Source organism: Monodelphis domestica, chromosome 1 (genome assembly GCF_027887165.1).
Source record: "Monodelphis domestica isolate mMonDom1 chromosome 1, mMonDom1.pri, whole genome shotgun sequence".
In the NCBI taxonomy this organism is placed as follows: domain Eukaryota; kingdom Metazoa; phylum Chordata; class Mammalia; order Didelphimorphia; family Didelphidae; genus Monodelphis; species Monodelphis domestica.
The window spans coordinates 447,515,417-447,542,098 of record NC_077227.1 but is presented as its reverse complement, the minus strand read 5'-3'; the positions used below and the strand labels follow the sequence as shown (position 1 = coordinate 447,542,098).

The window sequence follows — 26,682 nt, the reverse complement described above, 5'->3', positions numbered from 1 at the left end:
GTGCCTATCTTCTCAGTGTCACAGGATACTTTCTAAGACTATAAGTTGCATAGTAGGTGCTGAACTAAATTGGTGGAGGGACTTCCCTCACTGGGAGTTCTCTCTGCCAAAGAAATCACAGGTCAGGTCTAAAGAAAGTATGTACTATGTTTATGTATATATTAAGCATCTGCTTTCCTTCGAAGGATTTCAAGCTGAAAACAAGAAAGAAGTGCTAGCTGGAAGATGGAAATGCCCAGGATGTTTCTAGCCTGGTTGGCACAATTGGCCAAAAATAGTCCCCAAACATAATGCAGGATTCTGAGAGATGTCCTTTGGGGGTGAAGGCTTTGCAGTCTGAGGCAGTCAAGAAGGAGCCTTGGATCAGCAACTTTGTATCAGAGACACTGCTTTTCATCAGTGGAGAGGGGATTGTCTTTCTCATTAAGCCTGCCTTTCCCCAGCACTATAGATCACCATTTGCAGCTCTTGACAGAAATCTCTTCCGAAGGGAAGATGTCACCAATTTTTAAAATCCTATATTTGACTTGGCTTTGTTCTGTCTTTCAAAAGAATCCATACTTCTGTACCAGGCCATCTGTATTCTGATTAAGTCGTAATCATCTCAGACCAGATTCTGACAGTCCTTTAGTCCTCCTCTCCCCTAAAGGATGCTGGTTTCCTTTCTGCCCAAATGTGACATGAGCACAGACACACTCATGAGTGGCCTGCGGTGATCAATGACAGCTCCAATCAAAGCCACCCAGATAGGCAATGCCACTTGCCGCTCCTTGATATAAAAGGTGTTTTATTTCTCATCCTTTTTTTTTGTCACTGAAAGAATGCTTCCTAGCAGCGGATTAATTAAAGTGTAAACATTAAATATTGATTGATGCATTATCAGCATGGAGCAGTAGCCTCCACTCCGATTGATTCCTGCCGTGATTTATTGTCATATTTGTGGAGTCATTTCGCTTGATAACAAAGAGGAATTGCCCGCTTCCCTCTGCCTCCACTCCCCTTTCTCCCCAGCACCTCCTCTAATTCTTATAGGTGACATCTGAGTTCCCATAACTAAAACATCTTCATCTTACTGTCGAGAGGAAAGAGTATAGCCTGACATTTGTTCTGTGTGTGTGTGTTTCCTGGGCAATTATCAAATCAATTAACGATTTAGTGCAGAGAATAACAAATCTACCCTCTTCTACCGGGCATTTCTGATTAATGCAGCCTGCCCCCTCAAAGAGGCCAGGTCTTGGAGAAAATATGGCTATAGGCAAATAGCAATTAATAGAACATGAAAATACAGCAAGCTGCGGTTTAAGTTATATATTCCTCAGCCCTAAGATCCGAGGGATGCTCGACAGGAGACCCTAGAAAATGAGAACATCTTGTGAGGCAGAAAAAATAATGAGATGTATTCACATGGGACTTGTCCAAATCAAGGGCACATACACTATCTCATTTCCTCTTTACCATTGTTTTCATCTCCTTATTACAGGTGAAGAAATTGAGACCCAAAGAGATTCAGGAATTAGTCCAAAGTCACAACTGGTGCATAGGAATAAGATAAGGTCTAGAGCTGGATAGGAGTAAGAAACCCTTGGTGATTGAATTAAAGTTAAGGTCACGGGTACTTGCCCTTGGGCAAATCACTTCACTTAATTGGGCCTCAGTTTCCTCATCTGTAAACTGAGGGAGGTAAGCTAGATGATTTTCTCTAAGGTTTTATCCACTCTCCATCTATGATCCTATGAACCAGAATCCAACCAATTCAGTCTACAGATGAAGAAACTGAGATTCAGAGAGAAAATGACTTAGAAACATAGTTTTGGAGCTAGGGGAGGGGGTGTGATTCTTAGAATCAATCTAGTTACAGGCGTTCAATTTACTGATGGGGACACTGAGATTCAGAGAAGTAATATGAATTGCCCAAAGTCATAGAGGCAGTTCTTGGAATTTAACCCCAAGTTTTCTGACCAAATGCAGAATTCATTCCACTATCAAACAGGCTAAGTGAGAATCTCCCAATTTTTCCCATTATGAGTAGGAACATCTACATTCTTTTTGTGTATATGTGAGTGTAAAGGTGTTTATTTTTATTTCTTTTCCATTTTTAAATTTTCAAGTTAAACACATAAAAAAGAGTATTTCTATACACACACACAGCAGAATATGAACAAGGAACTATCTACATTCTGAAGATCCATGGAGCTTTCTCATCAAGACCCAGTTAATGCTTCAGTGTCAAACCCCCTTCTTTTTCTCGTACCCCTCCTCTTAGGTTAGGAGATTTTACTAAAATAGAATGGCTTGGGGTGGTTTCCTTGGGACTTCCCCAAAAAGCTGACCTCAATAGGAATGCAGGTTAAGGAGAAAAGACCCCTTAGAAGAGCAATGTTTTTAGATTTGCTTATTCTAATCAGGATGGGTTAGCCTTAAGAATAATAATCACTGTTATTTCAGGCCCAGCCTGACTCCATAGCTAATGCTTATGTTTGCTTCTTTAGAACCTGCCCACAAGATTTCAGTCAACCAACTCCAAGCTATATCTGAATGACGGGTCACAGCTGGGAGGAAAAGGGGAGCCATTTTTCTTGCTTTAAACTGAACTTTAAAAGAGAAGGAAGATCACAAAATGACCTCCCGCCTCCTTCAAATATGAGGAAATGTCTAGCTCAGAAAGCCAAATCTTCTACATCTTGGCCTCAACCCCACTACCTTACAAAGAAAGCAGCAGGCTTTCTAGCAACAGAACTAGAGTGTCTATGGCACATATGGGGCTAGCAATCCGTTTCTTTGTATGTGCCAATGGTAAGAGTCTGCCCTGCCCACCTTACCTAGCTCCCTCCCAAACTCTTCCCTTTCCTGCATTACTCCTATTCTAGGATAATAAATCCATATAATTAAATGAAATTTACTGAATGACCCTGTTTCCTTTACTTAGTAACTAGAAAGCTTCATACTATTTAGCATGAAGGCATGAATATATGTAATATATATTATATTTGACCCTAAATGGGTTCAAAAAGACACAGGCGAACAATAACAATATATATCTTTTTCTGAAAAGAGGAAGCGACACCTGGCATGAGGAAAATTAATTTAGAAGAAATGGGACTGTATTTCTGGAACTGGAAGGATAAAGATCATTTCACATGGACAGCTAGGAGGCATGGTAGATAGAGCAATTGGTAATAGTTAACAGCTTAAATCACAGAAAGAAGGGTAGGAAGGATGAAGAACAAGAAAAGAACGTTGCATTTAGGAAATGGGAAATTTAGGTATAGAGAAATCAAAAGGAAAGACACCTAGCATCAATGATCCTTTTGAAATATCTAAACTAAACTTATGAGAAAGAATGCTATTCACATCCAGAGAAAGAACTGTGAAAGTAAAAACAGAAGAAAAACAAGTGCTGGATCACATGGGTCAATGGGGATATTATTGAGGATGTAGACTCTAAACAATCACTCTAGTGCAAATATAGGTCTTGATCAATGACATATGTAAAATCCAGTGGAATTGTTTGTTGTTGGCTACGGGAGTGGGGTGAGAGGAGGGGGGAAAGAACATGAATCATGTAACCATGGAAAATATTCTAAATTAATTAAATAAAAATTTTTAATTAAAAAAATTATCTAACCTAAGTGGAGTAGAGCTTATTAGTCCCATTCAATAGCTGAGGAAACTGAGGCCCAGAGAGAGAAGTCCCACAGCAAATTAGTGGCTAAACTAGGATTGCAGTTGCTTGACAGGAAATAGCTATCCATCCCTTCTCCTATGTTATGCTGTCTCCCTTCAGTTTTCAGTGTTTCCACTATTCAGCAGTTCCATGGCTAGCAATAAAGTGCATGGTCAACATTTCTCCTCCCTGACCCAATCAGGATCCAGAAAAGATGATCGGTACAGTGGCCATGTTAGACATTAAACTGCCCTGGTCTGACCTCCAGAGAGGAATGGCTTTCCTCAGTACACTTCATCCCTAGACTCCAATTAATCCAGACCTGTTGAAATGGGGCCCAAAGATGAGAATCAGCCACTGGGAGAAAACACTGGGGATCAAGCAGTGAAATATTAATCCCTGATCAATCGAGCAGTGAGCTGGTTGCAAAGTTTTCTTCTTCCCTCCAAAGGGGGGCTGAGATAGCCTGAGACCCAGCAATGAGAGCCACCTTTATTCTCCTATGAGAAAGAACTCATCCACTCACTTGTCCCCAGATTCATAGGGTCATAGCATTTAGTTACAAGGGAACTTGGAGTTCATTTAATCATAATACTCTCATTTTATAGATGAGAAAACTGAGACCCAGAGAAGGTTGAGTGACTTGTTCAAGTTGCACAGTTAGTAAGCAATAAAACCAAAAAAATCCAAGTCTTTTGATTCTGAATTCAAGGCTCTTTCCCTTGCACCAAAACTTCACTTCAAAGCAGCTTCTCACAAAATTGATTAGTTTTCAATGAATCAATAGTTAGGAACAGAGATTTGGAGCTACAGTTCATTTTATAGATGAGGGAACTGAGAAGTTAATTGACTTGCCAAGAGTCAGCCAATCAGATGGCAGAGGATGGACTTGAACTTGAGTCCTCTGACTCCAAATTGAGTGTCTTTTTCCAGTGTAATTGCTGCCTCTCACTCTTCATGCGATTGAGTATTGTGTAAGACCACGATGAAGAAAGGCCCAAATGGAAGAGGAAATAAGAGTCTATCATCAGCCCAATCCATAAGGTGGACAACCATAAAAGGGGGGTTTTGCCTAAATTGTCATCATCAGGGAAGGCTTCAAAGAGGAGGTGGGACTTCAGCAAGGATGCCTTCTGGTATAATTTTGTTTAAAATATGGAAACAGCTTTTGAGTGATGATACATGTAAAACCCAGTGGAATTGCTTGTCAGTTACAGGAGGTGGAAGGGAAGAGGGAAAGGAGACGACATAAATCATGTAACCTCAGAAAACTAATGTGGAAATTTGTTACTGGAATAAAATAAAGACAATTTTTTTAAAGGATGCCTTCTGGTGTTTTTGGTTTTTGTCCAGAGGCTTTGGAGTGACAAGATATCTTTAAACCCCATGCATAAACAAAGATAGCTCTTTCATCTGTATAAGGAGAATCAAATTAAATGATTGGCTTGGTAGTTATAGAAGTTAGCAAAGTTTACAAAGAAGGGTACGAAGCTCTTCTACTTCTAGATGAAGGAGCCTCATGTCAGACATTGCTCTCACCCTTCCCTACTGCCACACAGCTCTGAAGAGCCAGTAGTACCCACAATCACACCTAAAACGAATGTCTTCTTTGTGTCTTAGGATCATAGATCTAGGACTAAAATGGACCTCATAAGCCATCTTGTCCCACCCCGTGATTTTACAGGTGAGGAACCTGAAGCCAAAGAAGGCTAAGTGACCTGTTCAAAAGACTCACGTGAATAACTGTCAAATGCCCCATTAGATCCCGGGGTTTTCTGATCTGAGAACCAGTGTTCTTTCTTGGAATCCCACTCTCTTTATATGGGCTGAAAAAGAATAACTAGCTCCCTGTAGGTGAAAATCGCATTTTGTGCTTTTCTATCTTCAAAGAGCATAATTTCTGCTGCTGGAAACCTCCAGTTGAAAGAAAGAAACGATCAATCTTCATTACTTTAATTTGAAATAAAATATAGATTATAAGACACAGATTTAGATCGGGAAGGGAACTTAGGGGTCATCTAGCTCCTAAATTTTTACAAATGAGGAAACTGAGGCCTAGATAGACTAAGGTGCTCCTTTTTCCCTTTTATCAAACTCTGCCTTTGGGATATAGGCTTCCCCCACTCCCAGCTCACTCAAATTAATATAACAAAGATTTATTCTAAAAATTTTTAAGAACCTGCTAAGTATAGAACATCATAGAGGCATAGGGGGAAGTTCAAAGGTGAGAGAGGGAACAAACATTGTCCTGTCCTAAAACAAACAAAATCTCTCCCTTTTACAGAAAATGAAAGCTAGGAAAGAACCTTGGTACATACTTAATTCAGTGTTCTGGTGTTTTTTACAAATAAGGAAGCCAAAACCTAGAGATTTGCTTGCCTCAAGTTTTGTAGTTGTTTTATTTTATTTTTAAACCCTTCCCTCCTGTTTTAGAGCCAATACCGTGCATTATTTCTAAGGCAGAAGAGTGGTAAGGGCTAGGCAATGGGGGTCAAGTGACTTGCCCAGGGTTACATAATTAGGAAGTGTCTGATTTGAACCCAGGTCCTCTATCATTTGCTACAGGGTTTCAACAGGACAAGAGGCCACTACTAAAACCTATGCCAAGGCTTTCCCATGCTAAAATAGCCCATCCTTCCAGTGTGTGAAGTTCACTATCTGTGGACTTGGTAAATCTCTCAAAATAGCTGCAGGGTCTTCACCTCACCCCATTCCTCTGTAATACTTGAGAACTCCCGAGGTTATGAAGGAGATAGGCGGTGAAATTTGGAAAACGCTGGATCCCCCAAAGTCAGAAGCCTTGGGTTGGATCTCTGTCTGGTGCAACTTTGGCTTCACTTCCCTAAACCTCAGGTTCCTGACCTTCAAAATTAGGGCTGCAGGATGCATGAGATGCTCTCTATCTAAATAATCTCCCAACTCAAAAGAGATGGTCCTACGCGCCTTCCCGACCCTGTGACAAATGAGAAGTAGGAATAAAGCTTTCACATCTCTGCGCCTTAGCTCGGGTGCGGTGTCTGGGCAGCTGAAGAATTATCGTTCATAAGATGCAGTTAACTTGAATTTGCTATTCTGCAGTAATCAGCCTCTTAGCAGCTTTCCCTTTATCTGTGGGGGTCAGATTGCCCAAGTACGAGAGGGAGTCCGCTCGCCTCTTGATACATTTCAGACAAGTCCCCTGAAAACCAAAGTGTTGCTGAGGTTATTAAAAAGAGGATTCCTGGGAGGTAGCAGTGCTGAAGGCGGGTTCTCTCTCTTCTCTCACTCATTGAGCCGAGGGGCCCCTATTCATCACAGAACATTAATTCGGGGACAAAGGGATATGAGAAAGTGTCTCCTGCCGGTTGGAGCAAGCTCAGAGTCGAGCTGGGAGCAAGAACAATGGAGGAAATCCAGGCCAGCAACTTCGGCATAAAGTGGCCCAAAGGTGAACCCCAACTTCACAAACAAGGTTTTCTGGAAAAGAAAAAGGAGAGTCGCCTTCATTGAAAATTAAAAGAAGCAGCAGCAGTTATGTTTGACTTGCACTTTGATTATATATAAAACCAACCCAGAAAGGATGCCTGGCTTTTAGGACTGTCCAGTAAAGAATTAATATCTGGTCTCCGGTAATAATAGGCAGATCATCTATAAGCAAAAATACAAACAAAAACTATAATTTATCACTAACTAAAAGGTTGGGGTTTTTTTTTTTCTTTCTGTTAAGCTCAAACCAAAAACAAACTCAAAACTACAAATTGTGTACTTCCTCTATTTAGCTCTCCACTCCTTTAACACATTTGCCTAGCATTCATAAATGAATACCTTCAATAGAAAATTGCGATACTTTTTCTTACAAAAACGGCTTTCCCAATTTTGAATCAACAATTACAAGTTGCTGTTGAGCACGAGTATGTTATTTCCCAAAATTGTATGTAATTGCTGCAGACAAGGTTGAAAAAACAGTTTTGAAGTTAGCTAAATGTGGATCATCTCTATAACCACTCAAATCATGCTATTTTATAATTCCTTTAAATTAAATATCTTTGATAGCAAATGTAAATTAGGGAACAATAAATTATAACTTCTAGGCTGACCAATGACTGATTATATATATTATAATTAACTTGCTTCCTTCACATGGTATTTATCTTAATAATCATCCTATAGCCATTAGCATATCTTAAAGGGTCTTTATAAAAAATGTTTTGCTATTTGAAGTACAGGCTTGAGTTTTTACTGTGACGGTGGCAGAACAGAACCGAAAGAAGATGAAATTCATTTTAGGAGAGGTCTTGAAGAAAGTCAGACAACTGGCCCAGACATTTAAATTATAATACTTAAATTTTTATTAATTAAATCTTTTATTAAAAATTTGCCACTAAACATTTATATAATGAACCCAACTTTATTTAAATGATTTAGGTTCAATGAAAATATTTCAGTCACATCCTCTAGGCATCCATCAAGATTCACTCTCTACTCATTCGCAGGCACTTTTCCTCTTGGTCATAATTAGGGTATACTCTCTAGTCTTCTAATTTTTTTTTATTTAATTCTCTTTCATATAATTCTCTCCAAGTTACTTTGTGTTTCTCATGGTTGATGGAGCTAATATTTATTCTGGTAATGTCTCAGCTAGGCAAAATAGTTTCTTCTAGTTTTGAAATCATAATATGAGGAGTGGGACTAGGTCCCTTCTCATTCCGAAATCCAACGATTCAATGAAGCTATTCAAAGTCTCCTTTCAGGAATTACAGTTGTTCCTGTACCCTTGGGTCCAGAGTCCTCTCCTCTGGTTAGGAGCTACCAGGCTCTAAATTCCCTCGAAGGAAACAGTCCTGACTTCTGCTAGGAAGTTTCTCAGACATTGTCTACCAAACGATAACAAGAGGTACAGACCTGTTTTGGAGTTAGGCAGCTAAAAAAAAAGTCAACGGAGTTCACTCTCACCCGCTTTTCTTATGGCCAAAATCTACATTTACATATCCCACAGTGAATGGGGCTTCTATGCCTATAAATAAGGAGAAAACAACCCCAGCAGTAGCCAACTGTATCTGAGGCCCAGTTATCTGTGGCCTCCCCTCCCCTCTTTATTTATGGCTTTTTATATCTGCTAATGACACTGAAGAGTTCAGGGGTACAGACTGTCAAGAGCACAAATAAACCAGCTGAACACTCCCCACCATGGCCTTTTGTTTCTTGAATTCGACTGAAAGTCTTGGCAGATTCCACCCCCCCCCCCCCCCTCCATAGGCTCAGAGCAGAAGTCTCAGGGGTAAGCATTTAAGTCTTTTGATACAGCTGGTAATCCCAACCCCAGCCATTAAAGCTGCCTTTTCTAACTGTCCCTTGGTAATTGTTGGAAGGACTTAGACAAGTCGGACTATCCAAAGGCATTGAGAAGGTCAAACCACAGTAGAAAGTGCCCTGATTTTATCCTGGAGATTGATGTTCGAATCACCTTTATTTCGATTTGGCAGCTAGGGTTATAAAATGCACTTGCAATCACCGATAACATGTTAGATCAGGCTACAAGTAGAGAAGCACCATATTTTATACACCGTGTGCAGTTTTACCTAATACCACCATAAATCAACCAGCAAAACAGGGGTGTTTTGTAAATTTTAATGGAAACTCAAGTGCTAAAAACCACAGGAGTCTGGGCTGGAATCATCAAGCTCTGGATCTAGTTCAGGATCCTTGGATGCCTTTACTATTCATATCTAAACTTCAGGGGGAGAGGAGAAAACTTTGGTAGCTTCCCCTTTCCATCTGCCAGCCGGGAGCCAAGGGAAATTTGTAGGAACTTAATTCTCACCAACAATAAGAGTATGAACAAGACTTTGTGCATCAACATATATTTTTAGAATTCGTGCAGAATTAGTTTGCCACTGACTACCTACGAGACCTTGGGCAAGCCACTGCCTTGCTCTAGAGCTTAGTTCACCAATGCACAACTTTCTTGCCTCTGTATCTTGGAATTTCTGATCTTCTTTAAAGATTGGCTCAAATACTACCCTACCAAGTGGCCTTTTTTGATCCAGCTGTCTTCTGAATGCCCCTATTTTCCTTGCCAAAAAATTGCCCTATTGATTGATTATAAAATGGAAAGCATTTGACTATCTGATTTCTTAATGAAAGGGGAAAGGAGAAGCCAATCTAATGATCCTTTTTAAGGTAGAAATCAAACAAGTCTTTCCTGGCTGAGTTTCTAGAGTCTGGGAGGACAGGCGTAGTTAGTTAACAGAGCATCTCATCTAACATTGAAAAGAGAGGATTCTGGGCAAAAGAGTATAAATGATGGAATGGCATCCACATAGCTCTATGTAAACTTCAAAATACTCCCCAAGTGAGAGTTATTGTTTTGATTATTAATTATTCTATTATTAATATCATCACTACAATAGGGAGGAAGAAAGGATAACAATTTTTGAAAAGGCACTTTGGATAGATTCTTTTTCAAGTTGGAAAGGAGACTTTAAGAATACCTATTATAACTGACAGAACAGAAAAGATGATAGCAACTTTTAGTCTAGTTGGAGGCATTTGGTGAACTACCTTTCCTGATCCATGAAACAGATCAGGGGAGTCTGCAGAATGACTAACCAAGGAAAGAAAAATGGTGGTGGGGTTTTAGTTTTTCTGGAATGAGAAAACAGGAGCTGTCATTCAGTTTCCTAGAAGAGTGGCACCTTTGCAGAATGTTCCGAGTGTTAGATTCCTGGGGGCTCATGATATTAAAAGAGCCACTTCCCAAAAGCTGGTCTCTCACTTACCATGCAGGTCTCAGCCTTCGTTGCTGCAGGTACCGTGAGGTGACATCAGGCCTGAGCTGAAACTTCAATTCCACTGGAAGAAAATGAACTTACTACCTCAGACTCCTGGTGAAGTAGAGGAGATAGAGAAAGGCAGGAAGGTCTTGACTTCCAAGGTGAGGATCAGATGGAGGAGGTGAGGGGAGTGTTGTATGGAGCAGGGATCATTAGTAGAAGGTTGCTATTCCCATGGAAAAAAGAATTCAGATGGAAACAATACAGGGGCATTATTACTTTTCTTTCTTGCCCTACTACTCTGTTCCCTTATATCTTTGAAGCTTCCCTCTCCACCAAGGCAAAGTTGTGATTTTGAAGCTCTTCCCAACCCCCTACAAAAACGATCCAAGTTAGGAAACTTCTAAAGAAAAATTATGCCCAGGTTTTGAGTTACTTAGATATTGCACAGGCCCCCGCCTTCTCCTCTGAACTGTCTGGGGGAGACGGCAAAAGTTAATGTTGTCCTTTCGATTCCCTTCTACCCTCCGATTGAATGACTTGATTTCGCTACCACCCAAAGATCTTTATCCTTTCCAAACAAATGTGGGACTCATTCATATTTACTTACAATAACACAGCAAATGTTTTCTTTCCTCGAGCTCTTTAACAGGACGGTCTTACAGAAGGGCCCTCGATGAATGATTCGGGTTTAAAGTTTAGGACAACGGAGATAACCCAGCCAAGGAAATTACAACGAGCTCATTGAGCATTTGCCAGAATTTAGGAACTGCTTGGAAGCAGGGACTCAACATGTATTCAGGCCAATTTCCCATTTTCCTTCCTTAAAAAAAAAATGTGGCTTCTCCACTCTGCCTCCATGCCTCAAAAAAAAAAGTTTCATTTGAATGGCATTTTCCTCAATAGACTCACACCAGCCTCAAACATGAACTGCCAAAAAGAAAAAAGAGAAACCTGTTTGGGATTTAGATGGAGGTGGAGAGATGGGGAAAATGACCTTTTAATAAATTCTTATCCCTAATCTGCAGCCCCCAGAGGTGTAGTACGTTGCTTGGGAACTCAGGTAAGTAGCTTACTTCTTTACTCTTACCAATGTCAGGGGGTCAAGTTGTAATACAGAAAAAGGAAAGAGCCAAAATCAAAGTCCTCCCCCAGGAAACCAGAGTGTCCCAGGTGAAGGCGACAGAAAGAACTAAAGACTGATATCCCCACTCCCCAATATATCCCTGCCTCGTCTCTGGATTGCTCCCCCTCAATTCCCAGAGGCGGCCACCCCAGGAGACTTGGTAGAGAGCCTGCCTCCCTCTCCCTCCCTGGGCCCTATGAACCTGTTCTCACCTCGGAGAGGCTGGGGAGTCTGTCACAGCAGGGTGGGTCTGCAGATCAAACCTGCCCATCCGTACTTCTGAGATGTGTTCATCTGAGTAGGTCCCAGGGTAAGCGCGCAGCCCAGAGCAGAGACATTCAGAGAAATTCCCATCAGAGTGGATGGGGGGGCGGGGGGGGGGGTGAATTCCAGCCGAGGAAGGAAGGCCTGCAATTGACCTTGCTCCCCATTTCTGTGCTTGGCTTCCAGGTGGCCGGCTTAGTCATTAACCTCAGGAGGGAGGTAGCAGGGGCAAGAACACCTGAGGCTTAAGAGAGACGCTGAGATTGTGAGCAAAGGCCCTGACCTTGACTGGGACTGAGCTGCCAGGAGCTAAGAGCCCGCCTGTGGAGCTTGTTAAAAGTGTGGGTGTGAGCGCCTTGATTCTCTGCCCTCGGGGCTGCACACAGGGGAGAGAACAACTCAAAGAACACTTCAAGATCGCTCTTGCAAACCAGTCACTTTATCCATCCCTCGGCAACGAAGCACCCTCAGTTCACCACTGATATTGCACGCCAACATCCTGGTCATTGTTGCCAACTTCTCAGTATACCCCGCGTCATCTTTTGGGGAGAACAAAGGCTGGGAGCCACAAGCCTCGGCTCCTAATTAAGCACCTTTCAATAGTCTGATTTTCCTTACTGTAAAATGGGAGCATAATACCACTACCTCCATCCTGAAGCTCTTGTGAACACCAAATAGACATAACAGAGCCTGTTCAACATTTCAGATCCTTGCAGACATTAAAAATGTTCTACAAGTGTGGGGGATGATTTTTAGCAGCAGCAGCAAACTATTATGGAGTATTTCTCAAATCACACCATGCTATGCCCTGCACAAAGAGAATGAACAAACACATCCCATGCCCTCTGGGGATTTATATTGAAAGGAGCAGCGTAGAGTGGTGGAAAGAGAAATGAATGAGTCAGAGGGCCACAATTCAAGTCCAGTTTGGCCATAAGCTATGTGCCTTTTGCCATGTCATAGTTTCTCTGAATTTAAGTATCCTCATGGACAAAATGAGTATGATAAAAATGATGCTGCTTGCATCATGATGGCGTTGTTAGGCTCCATAAATGTGATCAAGGTGCTTTAGAGTCCTAAAGGGCTATCTCAGGCAGACACATGCCCAGAGCAGAAGTGAGGAAGTTCCTCCAGGGCAAGAGGGTATTTGCATTTCCCTTGACCCTGTCTCACACTCTTTTTGCCTCTTTCTCCATGTCTAGCACTCACTCTGTTTTGCTCACTTCCTGTCTTCCTCTCTATTTCTAACAGTGCCCACCCACCCCTTTTCTCTGTCTTCTACTTTTTCTCTCTGGGCTTCTGTATTTCCTTCCCTTCAACTGGTGCCATCCGATTCCCAGTTAAATTTCTCTTCATAATTTCAAACTATCAGTCTCCCTGGAGTTTACTGCCACTACGTCATGGGTGTCATCTTAGTCTGAATACTTCACCTTCAGGCACCAGAAGCATCCATTAGCAAAAAATGCGTCCCAGCTCTGAACCGGAGGATTCAATCCATGGTAGGCAGGAGGCTGGGCTGGTGCCAGGACTAAGGGGGTAACCGAGGCCTTGAATGGGGACATTAAAAGCAACCCATTCAGACATGGAGTCAGTCATGAAAAACAAAAAACCAGGGGCCAGTGAGAAGGACATTAAAAAAAAAAAATAGAGCAAGCTGCTTAGAAATTAAGCCATACTTCCAAACAAAATTACATTCTCTTAGCATCCTACACATGTGATGTTGAGCAAGGCAACTTTCTCCCACTGGGCCTCAGTTTACTCATCTGTAAAATGCAAAAATTAGACTCAATTTCAAAGGTGCATTCCTATTTTAAATCTTGGATACTTGTTTGTATGCATATATACATATATACTCACACGATGTGTGTATATGTACACAAATGCATGTGGATTTCAATGAATATGCATACATGTGTACATATATACAAATACATGTTGTGGATATTAATACATGTGTATATATACACAAATACATATTTAAGTTTTTATAAATGAATACACATGTGTACATATATATACAAATACATATTGTGGGTTTTTATAAATATGTATATACATCCATATTTATATATACATATGTGTATAGAGATAGAGATACAAACATAAATATAGATTCAGACACATTTCTTTTACTCATTTTTCAATCATGTCCAGTTCTTTGTCACCCCTTTTGAGGTTTTCTTTGTAAAGATACTGGAGTGGTTTGCCGATTCCTTCTCCAACTTATTTTGCAAATAAGGAAACTGAGGCAAACAAGGTTAAGTGACTTGCCACTTAATCATATAACCCCATTTGCCTCCAGTGATTAATTACTTAACCCTGTTTGCCTCTATTTCCTTAGCTGTAAAATCAATCGGAGAAGGAAATGATGACCCACTCCAGTATCTTTGCCAAGAAACCCTCTAAATTGGGGCCATAAAAAGTTAGACAAGACCGATAGTAGGAGTGAACAACAACAAATGTACCTACCTATAGATATGCACACATATACACACATCCATAGAGGCATATACATATACACATGTATGGAACTGGGAATGATCTCTGCAAAAACCAAGGAGCCATGGAGGTGTCTTGAGCAGGCTCATCCTGGGCTTCTTCGAGGAGAAGGAATGGAGAAGTAGAGGACAGAAAGGGAGAACAAATCCTTTGCACAAAACTCTGGGACTGGCAGGAGACTGTTGCATACACATCACATAGTAGGTACTTAAGGGGAGATGAGAGGGAGGGAAAAGGTGGATGCAACCAAGGAGGATAAAAAGAACTGGGGCCCTCTTATAATTCTAAAGATGATTCCCAAAGCTGAGTTGATTTGGGCTGATGTTTTTCTGCTGCCAAACAAAAGGAATATCATTTGGGGATCTCAGACCACATCCCACAAGCTGCAGAAGGAGACAACTTGACTCCACAACTGTTTACTTCTCAGCCATAAACAGGAAGGCAATAAAAAGGGTCCTTTGGAAAGATTCTTCCAACCCTTACTAGATGGGAGGCAGGCCGTGTGGTGTAGTAGAAGGTTTCCAGGAACTTGAGTCAGGGGACCTGGATTTAAGTCCTTGTTCTGTTGCTTATTGACCAGAGGAACTGGGGCAAGTCACTTCTTCAGCTCTCTGAGCCTCAGTTATCTCCTCTGTATATTAGGGATAGGAAAACCTGCCCTACTGGTATCACATGTGGGCAGTGAGGAAAGAAAGCATTTCGTAAACCCGAAGGGCTATTGCTGCAGCCAGTAAGTGGCTTCCTCCTCTTTTCTAGGCTCCCTCATCTTATCTTCCTTCTCCTTAATCTATCCCAGGGCAAGACAAGTCTCCTTCACAGGAAAGCAAGGTGCACCTCCTCCCACCAATGGCAGTTCAGTTCTTTTAGTCTAGTCAGAGGACTAGGGAACTGGTCTCCCAGTGCCTGGATTCTCACCTCTGACATACACTAGGGATGCGGCCCTGGGCCCCCTCAACACTGCAGACTACTTTGTAATACTATAAATTGCACAGTATTGATAGAAGGAGTCTCCTCACCAAAAGGTCCCCACATCATTGAAATTACAGGTCCCTTAGGAGAAAGAGCACTATCGACATCCAGAGGAAGAACTGTGGGAGCAGAAACTCAGAAGAAAAACAACTGCTCGATCACATGATTCAGTGGCGATATGATTCAACCTAGTGCAAGTATTAATGATATGGAAATAGGTCTTGATCAATGACACATGTAAAACTCAGTGGAATTGTGCATTGGCTATGGGAGGGGGTTGGAAAGAGGGGAGGGAAAGAACATGTAACCAAGGGAAAATATTCTAAATTAATTAAATAAATAATTAAAAAAAAAGAAATTACAATTCCCAACAACAACAAGTTCTAGGCAACATTCTGAGTTCTGGGATAATGATGGAAAGATGAAAATGGAATCATGTCAAGCAGCAAGGAGATTAATTTCTATTGGAACCTAGGTGATGGGGCAATGGTAAGAGCACTAATAACTGGGAGGATCAGGAAAATCTGATTTCCATAGCACAGACACTAATCGTTAAATGAATCTACGTGATATAGGGGATAGAGTGCCAGGCCTGAGGTCAGAAAGACTCCTCTTCCTGAGTTCAAATCTGGTCTCAGACACTTACTAGCTGTGTGTCCTTGGGCAAGCCACTTAAGTCCATTTACCTAGCCCTTGCTCTTCTGTCTTAGAATTGTTACAGAGACAGAAAAGTAAGGATTTAATAAAAAGAGATAAGGTTAAATTTTCTAGAATCATAAATCTAGAACTACAAATGCCCTCAGAAGTCCATCAGGGGGCAGCTGGGTAGTTCAGTGGATTGAGAGTCAGGTCTAGATATGAGAGGTCCTGGGTTCAAATCTAGCCTCAGACACTTCCCAGCTGTGTGATCCTGGGCAAGTCACTTGACCCCCATTGCCTAGCCCTTACCACTCTTCTGCCTTGGAACCAATACACACACAGTATTGATTCTAAGATGGAAGGTAAGGATGTAAAAAAAGAAGAAGAAGCCCATCAAATCTAACCTCCTCCTCATTTTGGTCATAATAGGCCATAAGCATCAGAGATGAGAGTTGAACTCAGTCCCCTTTACTCCAGGGACAGTGGCTCTTTCCACTGTACTACATTCCTCGGTGGTGTATGAGAAACATGGAGGTGACCCAAGTTTGGGGGTGGGCAAACAGCTTCAGGGACAGTTCCAGGACATGAAGTCCTGTGAGTGGGGACCTCCAAGGGATGGCAGCAACTTCCTGTATTACTTTGGTTATTGACATGATAGGTTGTAGAATGCTAAAGCCCCAAAGTCGGAGATCATCACACCCAACCCCTCCCCCCATCTGATAGGACAGGAAGGTAAGTCTTGGAGATCATGAGGACTTGCCCCAGGCTGCAAAAGTTAGCATGTTAGCTTCAGAATGCCAGTATAGTTGCTTACTCCAGGACAACACAGGACGATAGAAAGAGAAGTTGCTCTGAAATCAGAGGACCTGGGTTCAAATCTTACCTCTCCTGCTTACCTCCTCTTACCTAACAGAATTTCAGCTCCTTGAGGCCTGGGATGATTCCATTTTCACCTTTCCAGCCTCATCTCATCCTTGGACAAGATATTAAACCTCCTTGGACCTTAGTTCTTCATATATAAAATGAGAGGGTCGAGTTAATTGTCCACTAAGGCACTTCCTGGCTCTTAATCTATGATTGGGTGACTACATGTAATTAAACACAGCACGACTGTATTATGACAAATATAACACCTGCACAACTGATAGGAAAATGGAAAAAAATCAATGAATCACCAAGTTACTATAATAATAGCTAACATTTATATATATGCCAGGCACCGTGCTAAGCATTTTATAATTGTTACCTCATTTGATTCTCATAACAACCCTGAGAGGTTAAGTGCTATTATCAACTCCATTTTCCAGAGGAGGAAACTGAGGCAAACAGATTAAGTGACTTGCCCAAGGTCATAGAACCAGTACGTATCTGAAGCCAGAATCTCAATGAAAGTCTTCCTGATTCCTGGCCCAGTGCTTGTATCCACTGCACCCTCTTTTACTGTGGTAGAAGATACTTGATTTCAGTAAATTAGGTGACTGACTTTTTCTTTTTTAAACGAATTCAACCAAATTGGCCAGTCATTTGAATGTCACACAGACCTAGCCTTACAGAAAGAACCATGAACGTGTAGAGTTGAAGAATTAGTCTACTGGCTACTATTTTTAAAACATTTTATTATTTTTCCGATTCCATGTATAAAATCATTTTTAACATACTTTTATAAAAATTTTTGAGTTCCAGATTCTCCCTCCTCCCTCTTGCCCTTCCACCCTCATTGAGAAGGCAAGCAATTTGATATAGGTCATACATGTGCAGTCATGCAAGACATTTCCATATTAGTCATGTTGTGAAAGAAAACATGGTTAATGGCTACTATGATGAAATGGGCAAGAACATGTGACTTGGAATCAAGGGACCTGAATTTAATTCTTCAACCCTCAGTTGTTTCTCCTGTCTAGAACTGCTTTATTTATTCCCTCGTCTTTTTCAAATGGAGATAATAGTCCTTATATGGCCTGCCTCACCAGAGTGCTGTAATGGGCAAATGCTACTACCCTCTATGAGCAACTGAAAGGACCATCTGGAATCAAAGAAACTGGTTTGTTTGTTTGCTTGTTTGTCTTCTCTTTTAAGGGAGGGGAACAGAGTTCAGTAGACAGAGCCAGACCTGGAATCGGGAGGACGTGGGTCCAAATCTGGCCTCAGATACTTCACAGCGGCATGGCCCTGGGCAAGTCACTTAACCCCGTTTGCCTTGCCCTTCTGCCTCACAGTTGTTACAAAGACAAAAAGTAAGAGTTCAAAAATTGGGGTGGGGAGGCAAGGCCCTCTTTTACTTACTGCTCCTCTGACTCTTCTGAGTTCCTTCCTCTGGGCTTCAGTTTTCTCATCTGCCATATCAAATGCTTGCTCTCTAAGATTCTAGTCCTAACAGTAATAATAATAGTTAGCATTCCTCTACACAGTGCTTTAAGGTTTGCAAAGCCCTTTGCAAATTATTATCTCATTTGATCCTCATAATAACTGTGGAAGGCAGTGATATTATTATCCCTATTTTACAGATGAGGGCACTGATTTTGCCCAGGGTCACACAGCTAGTAAGTATCCAAAGCCAGATTTGGACCCAGATCTTCCTACGTTCTTTGGACAGCTAGGTGACACAGTGAATAGAGTGCCAAGAGTCAGGCTTAGAGTCAGAAAGACTCCTCTTCCCAAGCTCAAATCCACTCAGATTCTTACTAACTGAGGCCCTGGACAAGTCACTTCCCGTATCTTTGCCAAGAAAACCTCAAATAGTGTCCCAAAGAGTCTGATATGTCTGAAAAACCACTAAACAACAACAACTTCATAGGTCCGGTGCTCCATCCACTGGGCCACCTAGTCACCTCTAAATATAATCCCATTATGCCATAGGAGAGACTCAATAAGCTTACAAGCTAAACGCACTTTACTGGATAACCATCTGGACTCAATCAACTTGGCATGTGACCTTGCTTGTGGCACTAACTCCTCCTCCTAGATTATCAGTTTTTCCAACTGTAACATGGGCATACATGTACCTTGTTACCATCCTAGAAGGACTGAAAGCCCTAAAAAGAGTTTGAGGAAAGATGAGCAAAATCCCAGCAGATGTGCATGGTCAAAAAACATGTTTTGCCCCCATTTAGAGGTTTGATGTGAAAATAGTGTTTATCTGAGGGCTTTTTCCCTAACCACTAGGTTTCCTCTATAGCTCAATCCAGAGTTATATCTTGCCACTGACATCCAGGGACATCCTGCCCTCTCCCCACCCAGGCAGACAGTGATAGCAGTGTTTCATGACACCTTAGAATTAGCCTCAGGTAGAATTATTCCTGTCACCTTTGGAAGAATGTTGGGTGGAGATGACAGGTTCTTATGAAAGAAGGAACAAAACATTTTTTGGCTTGATTGAGACCTTAACAATGTGACTCTTCCTCGCCTCTCTTATTTTATAACACAAAAACATGTCAGCGCCATGGAAAAGACCAGCTTGCTCTGTATGGCTCAAATTCTGCATTTAGAGAACATATCCCAAAACTTAACACTGGACTGTCTGTTTCAATGTGAATTTCTTACCTTCTTCACTAGACTGCAAACTCCCTGAGGGCAGGGTCTATTTTACTACTCTTTATTCATCTACACAATATAGCCTCATAGAATGAAGAACATGCAGTAGATCCTCAATGAGATGACTTTATTTGGCTTGACCTTAAATCCAAAGGGGACTGCACATTAGAGTGGAAGGACTGGGTTTCAATCCTGGTTCTGCCACTTACTACTAAGTAAAGAGAAAATGAGATATTGTTTGGAAAAAAGTTTGAAAGTGGTAAAACATTAAACATGTAAGTTGTTATTATCGTTGTTAATATGGACTAGAGAGCTGGAAGTTACCTTCATACCTTTGAAAATCTTAAAACGTTATGAATGTAAGTTATTATTATCATTGTTGTTGTTATGGACCGGAGAGTTAGTACCTTAGTGAATAATTAGTCCAACTCAAAACATGACTCCAGCCCTTCCCATGACATGTTCTATGACTTACACAGAGGAGAACATCTCCAAACCTCATTTTGAGTTTTTAATAATGAACTGATATAAGGCACAGAGAGTCAAAGTTGGGGAATGATAACTTATTACCTGGCTTAGCACAGTCTCATGTATAAATCTGCTGTTTTATCTTTAGGTAATTCTTTCCCCTCTCTGTGCCTCAGTTTCCCAAGGTCACAGAATCATAGCTGTAGAGTTGGAAGGGACCCTAGAAATCACTTAGTCTAACCCCCTCATTTGACAGATAAAGTGACTCCAGCCTTGAGAGGGTAAATAATTTGCCCAAGGTCAAAGAGCTTCTAAATAGCAGACCAGACATTCAAACCTAGGTCTTCTAATCCCAGCATTCTTCACACTGACCAGATGACCTCTACACTTCATTTCATCTCTGACCATTTCTGTTCCAGCTCAGCTCTCCAGACAGCTTCCTCACTTGATTTGAAATCTCCAGCATTGGTATTTAAGGGTGGTAGGTGGAGGAAGGAGGTAGTAGTAATAATCAGCTAGGTGGTCAGTAGGGATTTTGAGACATTTTCAACAATTAGAGAGTTGGGGAGGGGAGTGTCCAAAGGAAGGGGGAAAAGGAGAATAAATATAATGTCTGGGGTATCTTCCTTCATTCCCATGGGCACTATGGAAGTTAATGGAAGATGTGAACCTGGAATTCTTAGAGATGCTGTTGGAAGGTCCTCACTTGAAAACATGGAGAGTCATAATAGTGGCTTGCATTGTTATTATGCCTTCTGGTTTGAGGAGGTTTTCTTCACTCAACTACTATTATCCCTATTTTATAGTGGAAGAAACTGAGTCTCAGACTTGCTCAGAAAAATATAACCAGTAAGTATGTAAGTGAGGTTTCAAACTGAGGACTCCTGATTCTAGAGTAAATACTTTTAAAAAATTACAGGATGCATCATGGAAGTTTGTATTGTTCTATTTTTTTTACCTTAAATGTCAACCTTATTGTCAGTCTCTTCCCTTTTCTTTCCCTAGGACTGGAAATCATCAATTCTTTTTTTTAAATTAATTAATTTGTTTGTTTGGTACATTAAAGTTCCTAGGTATCTCTGTCCCTGCCTCCCCTCCCCACACTATAAAAGGCATCGTTTGACCAAAAAAAATATATATATATATACATATGTATATATAAACACATAAATACACACTATGTCTTCACTTCTTTCTCTATAGGTAGACATGCATAAGTCATTCTTCAAACAATATTTCTGTTGCTGTCTATAATGTTCTCTTGGTTCTGACTCTTTTACTCTCCATAATTTAATGTAGGTCTTTCCATGGTTTTTTAAATTAACCTTCTCATCATTTCTTACAATGGAGTAATATTTCCTCACAATCATATGCTACAACAAGCTATTCCTCAATTGATGGGCATCCCTTCAATTTCTAGTTCTTCACCACCAAAAAGGGAGCTGATATAAATATTTTGGAACATATTTTTCGCTGATCACCTTAGGAAATAAACCTAATAGTGGCATTGCTGAGTCAAAAGGTATACACAGTATTGTAATCCTTTGGAAGTCATTCTAGATTGCTCTTCAAAACAGCTGGATCAGTTGACAGTTCCAGCTGAGGCCATCAATGTATATGTACAACAATTTATAATGTACAATAGGGCATGTCGTTTCCATAACTGTTCTACCCCGTGAAGAGCCCACAGTGGAGAGTCTTTGAACATGACATAATGAAAAGTTGAGCAAGTTGGACTAGATATATCCATTCCAGTCTGCAATCCTTGATCTCTCAAGGAAGCCACAATGCTGTAAGGGGTTCAAATTCAACATTGGACAATTCTGAATCTTTCTGAGCCTTGATTTCCTTATTTGTAGAATGTGGAGGTTGAACTTCAATTATGTCTAAGAGTACTTCCATCTCAAAATCCTCTAACATGCCCCCTAGGCCTAGTTAGATCCCTTCCCGCTTTCACATTCCTGAATTCTCATTATTACCAGAAAGAGTTAATGTTCCATAGTCAGTCCCCACCAGGGACTATGGTAGAATAATTTAATCTGTGAAGTTGATCAGGGCAGCCAAAGTGGGAAATGAATGAACGTTGGAGGGTGAGGGGGAGGAGTAGTTGTGGGGGGGGGGTACGGGGGGGGGGTTGTAGGGGGTATAGCAAAGGGGGGGGGCGGGGAGAAGAATCAAGTGTTCCCAAATCTAATGTCAACTTGAAAGTGTATCTCCGAAGCAAGCACTCCCTTTGCTCGTAGTTAATACCTGCCAAGGCTCCCAGGCCTGGGTCAGAGGGAAAGAGGCACCTCTAGGAAGAGCAGAGGAGCTGGCTGAAACTGGCCAAGTATCTAGAAGAGTAGAAGAGCTCTGACAATGCTTCCCCATCCCCCAAAGAAGCAGGATTTTTTTTCTCCCTCCCAGGGAGTGTGAGTCGCTAGCATGCAGACCAACAGCTCTAACCTTCTCATGTCTTTTTCAGCCCCCGAAGCACGTTCCCCAGCCCCCTTTTGGCTGCTGTCACATTGACTTAGTTCTGCCCTATGGTCACTTTATCATTTGATCCCATGGGATTTGGGATATTAAATTGCTGATCAGGGCAAACTTTACATGATCTGCCCTGGAACGGATTTTGCCTGCAAATATAAGAGAGAGAGAGAGAGAGAGAGAGGAAGAGAGAGAGAGAGAGAGAGAGGGAGAGAGAGAGAGAGAGAGAGAGAGAGAGAGAGAGAGAGAGAGAGAGAGAGAGAGAGAGAGAGAGAGAGAGAGAGAGAGAGAGAGAGAGAGAGAGGGAGAGAGAGAGAGAGAGAGAGAGTATCTATCTCCATTCATCTCTTGCTTGGGCTCTGGGTTTTGTTTATCTCTATGCCTTTTTAAGGTAACCGGATTTTCAGATTCAGATTTGTTCTTCCTACAGGAATCCACAAGCCCTGTTAACATTTGGGTGAGCATTTTCCGAGCACTCTAATAAATTGCAACCTCAGACTTAATGGTTGCTTTTGCTTCAGGCCAGTGATTAAACATTTTAATAGTGTAGCAAACTTATCAACAGACTTTTTTTTTTTAACCATGAAAAGATTTTATCCTCCTGCTTGTGACTTAAAGCATTTTATAAGTAGGGTCAAGAACTTACCATAGACTCTGAGGCAGCAGAGTGCAATGGAAGGAGCAAAGGATTGAAGGTCCGAAGGCCTGTATTCAAATCCTCCATCTGCCACTTTTGTCTTTGTGTGACTCTGAGCTGGTTTCTTCTTCTGTAAAACAGAAAACTTAAGTGGTACAATGGGTAGAATTCCAGGCCTGGAGTCAGGAAGACCTGAGTTCGAATATAGTCTCAGACATTTACCAGCTATATGACTCTGGGAAAGTCACTTACCCCTATCTGCCTCAGTTTTCTCATCTGTAAAATAAGCTTGAAAAGAAGACGGCAAACCACTCTAGTATTTCTACCAAGAAAACTCCAAGTGAGGTCACAAAGAGTCAGATATAACTGCAAAACGACTGAACAACAAAACAGGGGGAGAGAAGGAACCCTAATGACCTCTGAGGTCCTTCTAACTTGAAATCTAGGATGCTGAAAAGCCCAAATTTTATTTGTGCTAATGACCTCAAATGGTTTCTAGGGTCTGTATTTCATCTTATATTGGAAACCTGAAGGCATCTCGGTAGCCCTGCTTTACCCAAACTGATCAATAGTATCAGAGCCTCAAGAGATTTTTAATCCAGATAGTAAACACATCCATATTCTCCCTTCAATGATATTTGATCATCTTCCAAACTCTTTGCTGCTAATGTGCACTTAAAAAAAAAAACAAAAAACAACCTGCCATGCAGGCTTACTCATTTTAATATTATTCAGACAAAAGTTATCATTTGAGTAGCTTCAGAGATGTGCCCACTGGAGATACCAGGTAGTGATGGAAACAAGAGAGCTCCAGATTATCCTTCATGAAAATCTTTTTCTGCAATGATCAGTTCTAATATGTCATTTAGATGCTTACTTAAGACTTATAATATTGAACAAATATTGATGCTTTCAACAAGCCTGAAATATCAATGCAGCGATTAACTAAGAACCAAGAGCAGTAACTCTGAACTAATGCAGGCTAACGTTGAACTTTCTTTCCAAGATCCAAGCAGTGATTGCATGGGGAAGAAAAGAAGAGGAAAAAGGAGCACGTTTTTATCTTACCCAGGAGTTTTCAAATGTTTTGGTCTCAGAATCCCTTTATGCTCTTAAACATTATTGAGGATTCCAAAAAGCTTTTGTTATGTGGGCTTTCTCTATTGATATTTACCATGTTAAAAGCTAAAACTGATAACATCTAAAAATATTTATTCATTTAAAATGATAATAATAAACCCATCGTGTGTTACTATAAACAACACTTTATGAACATAACTATATTTTCCAAAGCCAAAAAAATTTAATGAGAAGAGTGGCATCATTTTACATATTTTTGCAAATGTCTCTTTAATCTCTTAATAGAAGACAGCTGGATTTTCATATCTGTTTCTGCATTTAATCTGTTATGATATGTTGTTCTGGTGGAAGTTGATGAAGAAAATTCAGCCTCATACAGATGTGCAGCTGGAAAAAGAAGTATTTTAAAGGGCAAGTGACATTTTAGAATTATTATGAAAATGTTTTGACCTCTCCAACCCCCTAAAAAGGTTTTGAGGACTCCCAGAAGTCTTCAGTTATCTCTTTGAGAACAAATGCTCTTTTCTATATCCAGAAGGTGGTCAAAGTACTCCCCCCCAACTTTAACAAATATTATTTGAGCCTATTTGTGATTCATCCTATGCCAAGTGTTGGGGAAGATACAAAGATAAATAAGGGGCAATTCTTGTCCTCAAGTTGCTTGTGTTCTAGGAAAAGATTGTTTTTTAACAAATTTAATAGATGTTTTATACTGTTGAATTTAATTTAAAAAGATCTATTTCTTTTTAATGAAGAATATTCTTCCAGGGTGTAGACACTGCTCATGCTACATGGGAAGAAAGCAATCCTGAAAAGGGGCACTAGTCATCCCTGATGACTTGTACATCTCAAGATGCCTATATTCCTTTTCTAGTTCCTTCATTAGAGGGTTTCCTGGAATCAAGGGTTATATGTCCTCCATTATACCAAGAAGAAAGGACAGTATCTCCCCTATAAAGCTAGGAACACACCAAGAACAGAGACCATGTTTCCTCTCTGGGAAGGGCACAGCACCCCATGGATTCTCAGTTAAGTGGTTTCTTCTGATATAAAGGCCCATCAATCTGTAATTTCAGTGGCTCAGCAACAATCTAGCCTTTCTTCTGGCTCCATGCTAACTCTGTATCTCAGCTTTAGTAACTAAGCTCTTGTTTTGTTATGACTAACTCCCCACCCTCAACTGTGTACCCCAATTCTCACAAATAGGTCTTTGTTTTGTTCTCCCAGGTTCAAGATCTGGGGTCCCAGATCCAGGGGCCATCCCCCAAAATCTTGCTAAGATCCCCTTCCCTCTCTATTCCAATGCCCTATCCCATAGTTCCTTTCTGAATATCTGCCTTTCTTTTAACAGTCCTTTATAGCAATGGTATCAAACTCAAATTACTGGATGCCCCCACAAAATTCCAGTATTCAACCTTAACTGGATTCAAATGTAATTGGGACATATTTAACACTATAAACAAAATTATAATACAACTTAGATAATGCTGATTTGTGGCTATCTAGCAGGGATCTCTATTTATAGTTTAGTGATCCCCATTTCCTTTTTTTAAATTTATCTTTATTTTATTCCAGTAACAAATTTATACATAAGTCTTTGGAAATTATATGCTTCATGTTGCCTCCCTCTTCTCTTCCCTCCACGCTCCTGGAATTGACAAGCAATTCCACTGGGTTATACATGTCTTATCACTTAAAATCTATTTCCATATTATTTATTTTTAAGAGTAATCTTATAAAACCAAAATCCCAAATCATATACCCAAATAAACATGTGATAAATCATATGTTTTCATCTGCATTTCTATTCCAACATTCTCTTTGTAGCAAAGTAGTGACCCCCATTTCTATTTGAATTTGACACCACTGATCTAGAGAACTAGAGTCCAGGCTACTCTTTGCTGTGGGTTCTTGAATCTTATGCCTGTCCTATTACTTGCCTTCCTGAACCTCCTTTGCTGTTGGTCATTTGTTGACCTGATATATCAAGATACTTACCTGCTACAGCTCTCTCAATTTATCCTCATTACCCATCGTGTCTAAGAAGTGGTTCATAACTTAACAGAAAGTTGTAGAAAAAAGAAATAGATGAGAACTTAGAAGTCATATTGTCACAAACTCGGCATTCTAGAGAGGAGAAAATTGAGGTCCCAGAAAGCTGATCTAGAACCATGGGATCTTCCATTTCTGGAGTTTGTAGTTAGCACAATCTATGTATGAACAGGAATCTCCTCTACAACTTTTCCTAGGTACGGCCACCCAACCTCTGCTCAAGTATTTCTCGTGATGGGTGATGGGGAACTCACTATGTCCCAAAGTTGCCACTTTGGGATGACTGTTGAGAAATCAATCTATCTGTAACTAGTCCAAGACCACACAGCTTCAATAGCTCACATTTCTATAGAACTTTAAAAGTCGGTAACATACTTTACACCTTAATTGAGGTTGCTTGAAGCAGAGTTAGTACTCACCTTGAAGTCTTCTAAATCCCAGATTTGGAGCTTCCTTCACCACCCATCTCTCACGTAGGGGAAAGAATCCCAATGCCCTCTCTCCTTCCCTCCTCTTCTCTCTACTGCTTCCT

The 26,682-nt window shown here is 40.8% G+C and overlaps 1 protein-coding gene across 1 annotated transcript in view; it reads right to left on the bottom strand.

The window, feature by feature from the left end:
- Positions 1-5,601: 5,601 nt before the first annotated feature.
- Positions 5,602-26,682, bottom strand: part of LOC130457246 (uncharacterized) — a 59,983-nt gene continuing 38,902 nt past the window's right edge. Inside the window, exons 4-5 of the mRNA XM_056817094.1 lie at positions 23,028-23,148; positions 5,602-7,120 (exon numbers count right to left, since the gene is read on the bottom strand). Of these exons, the coding sequence (XP_056673072.1) occupies positions 6,956-7,120; positions 23,028-23,148 (286 nt within the window). The 3' untranslated portion in view covers positions 5,602-6,955. The remainder of the gene's footprint in view (positions 7,121-23,027; positions 23,149-26,682) is intronic.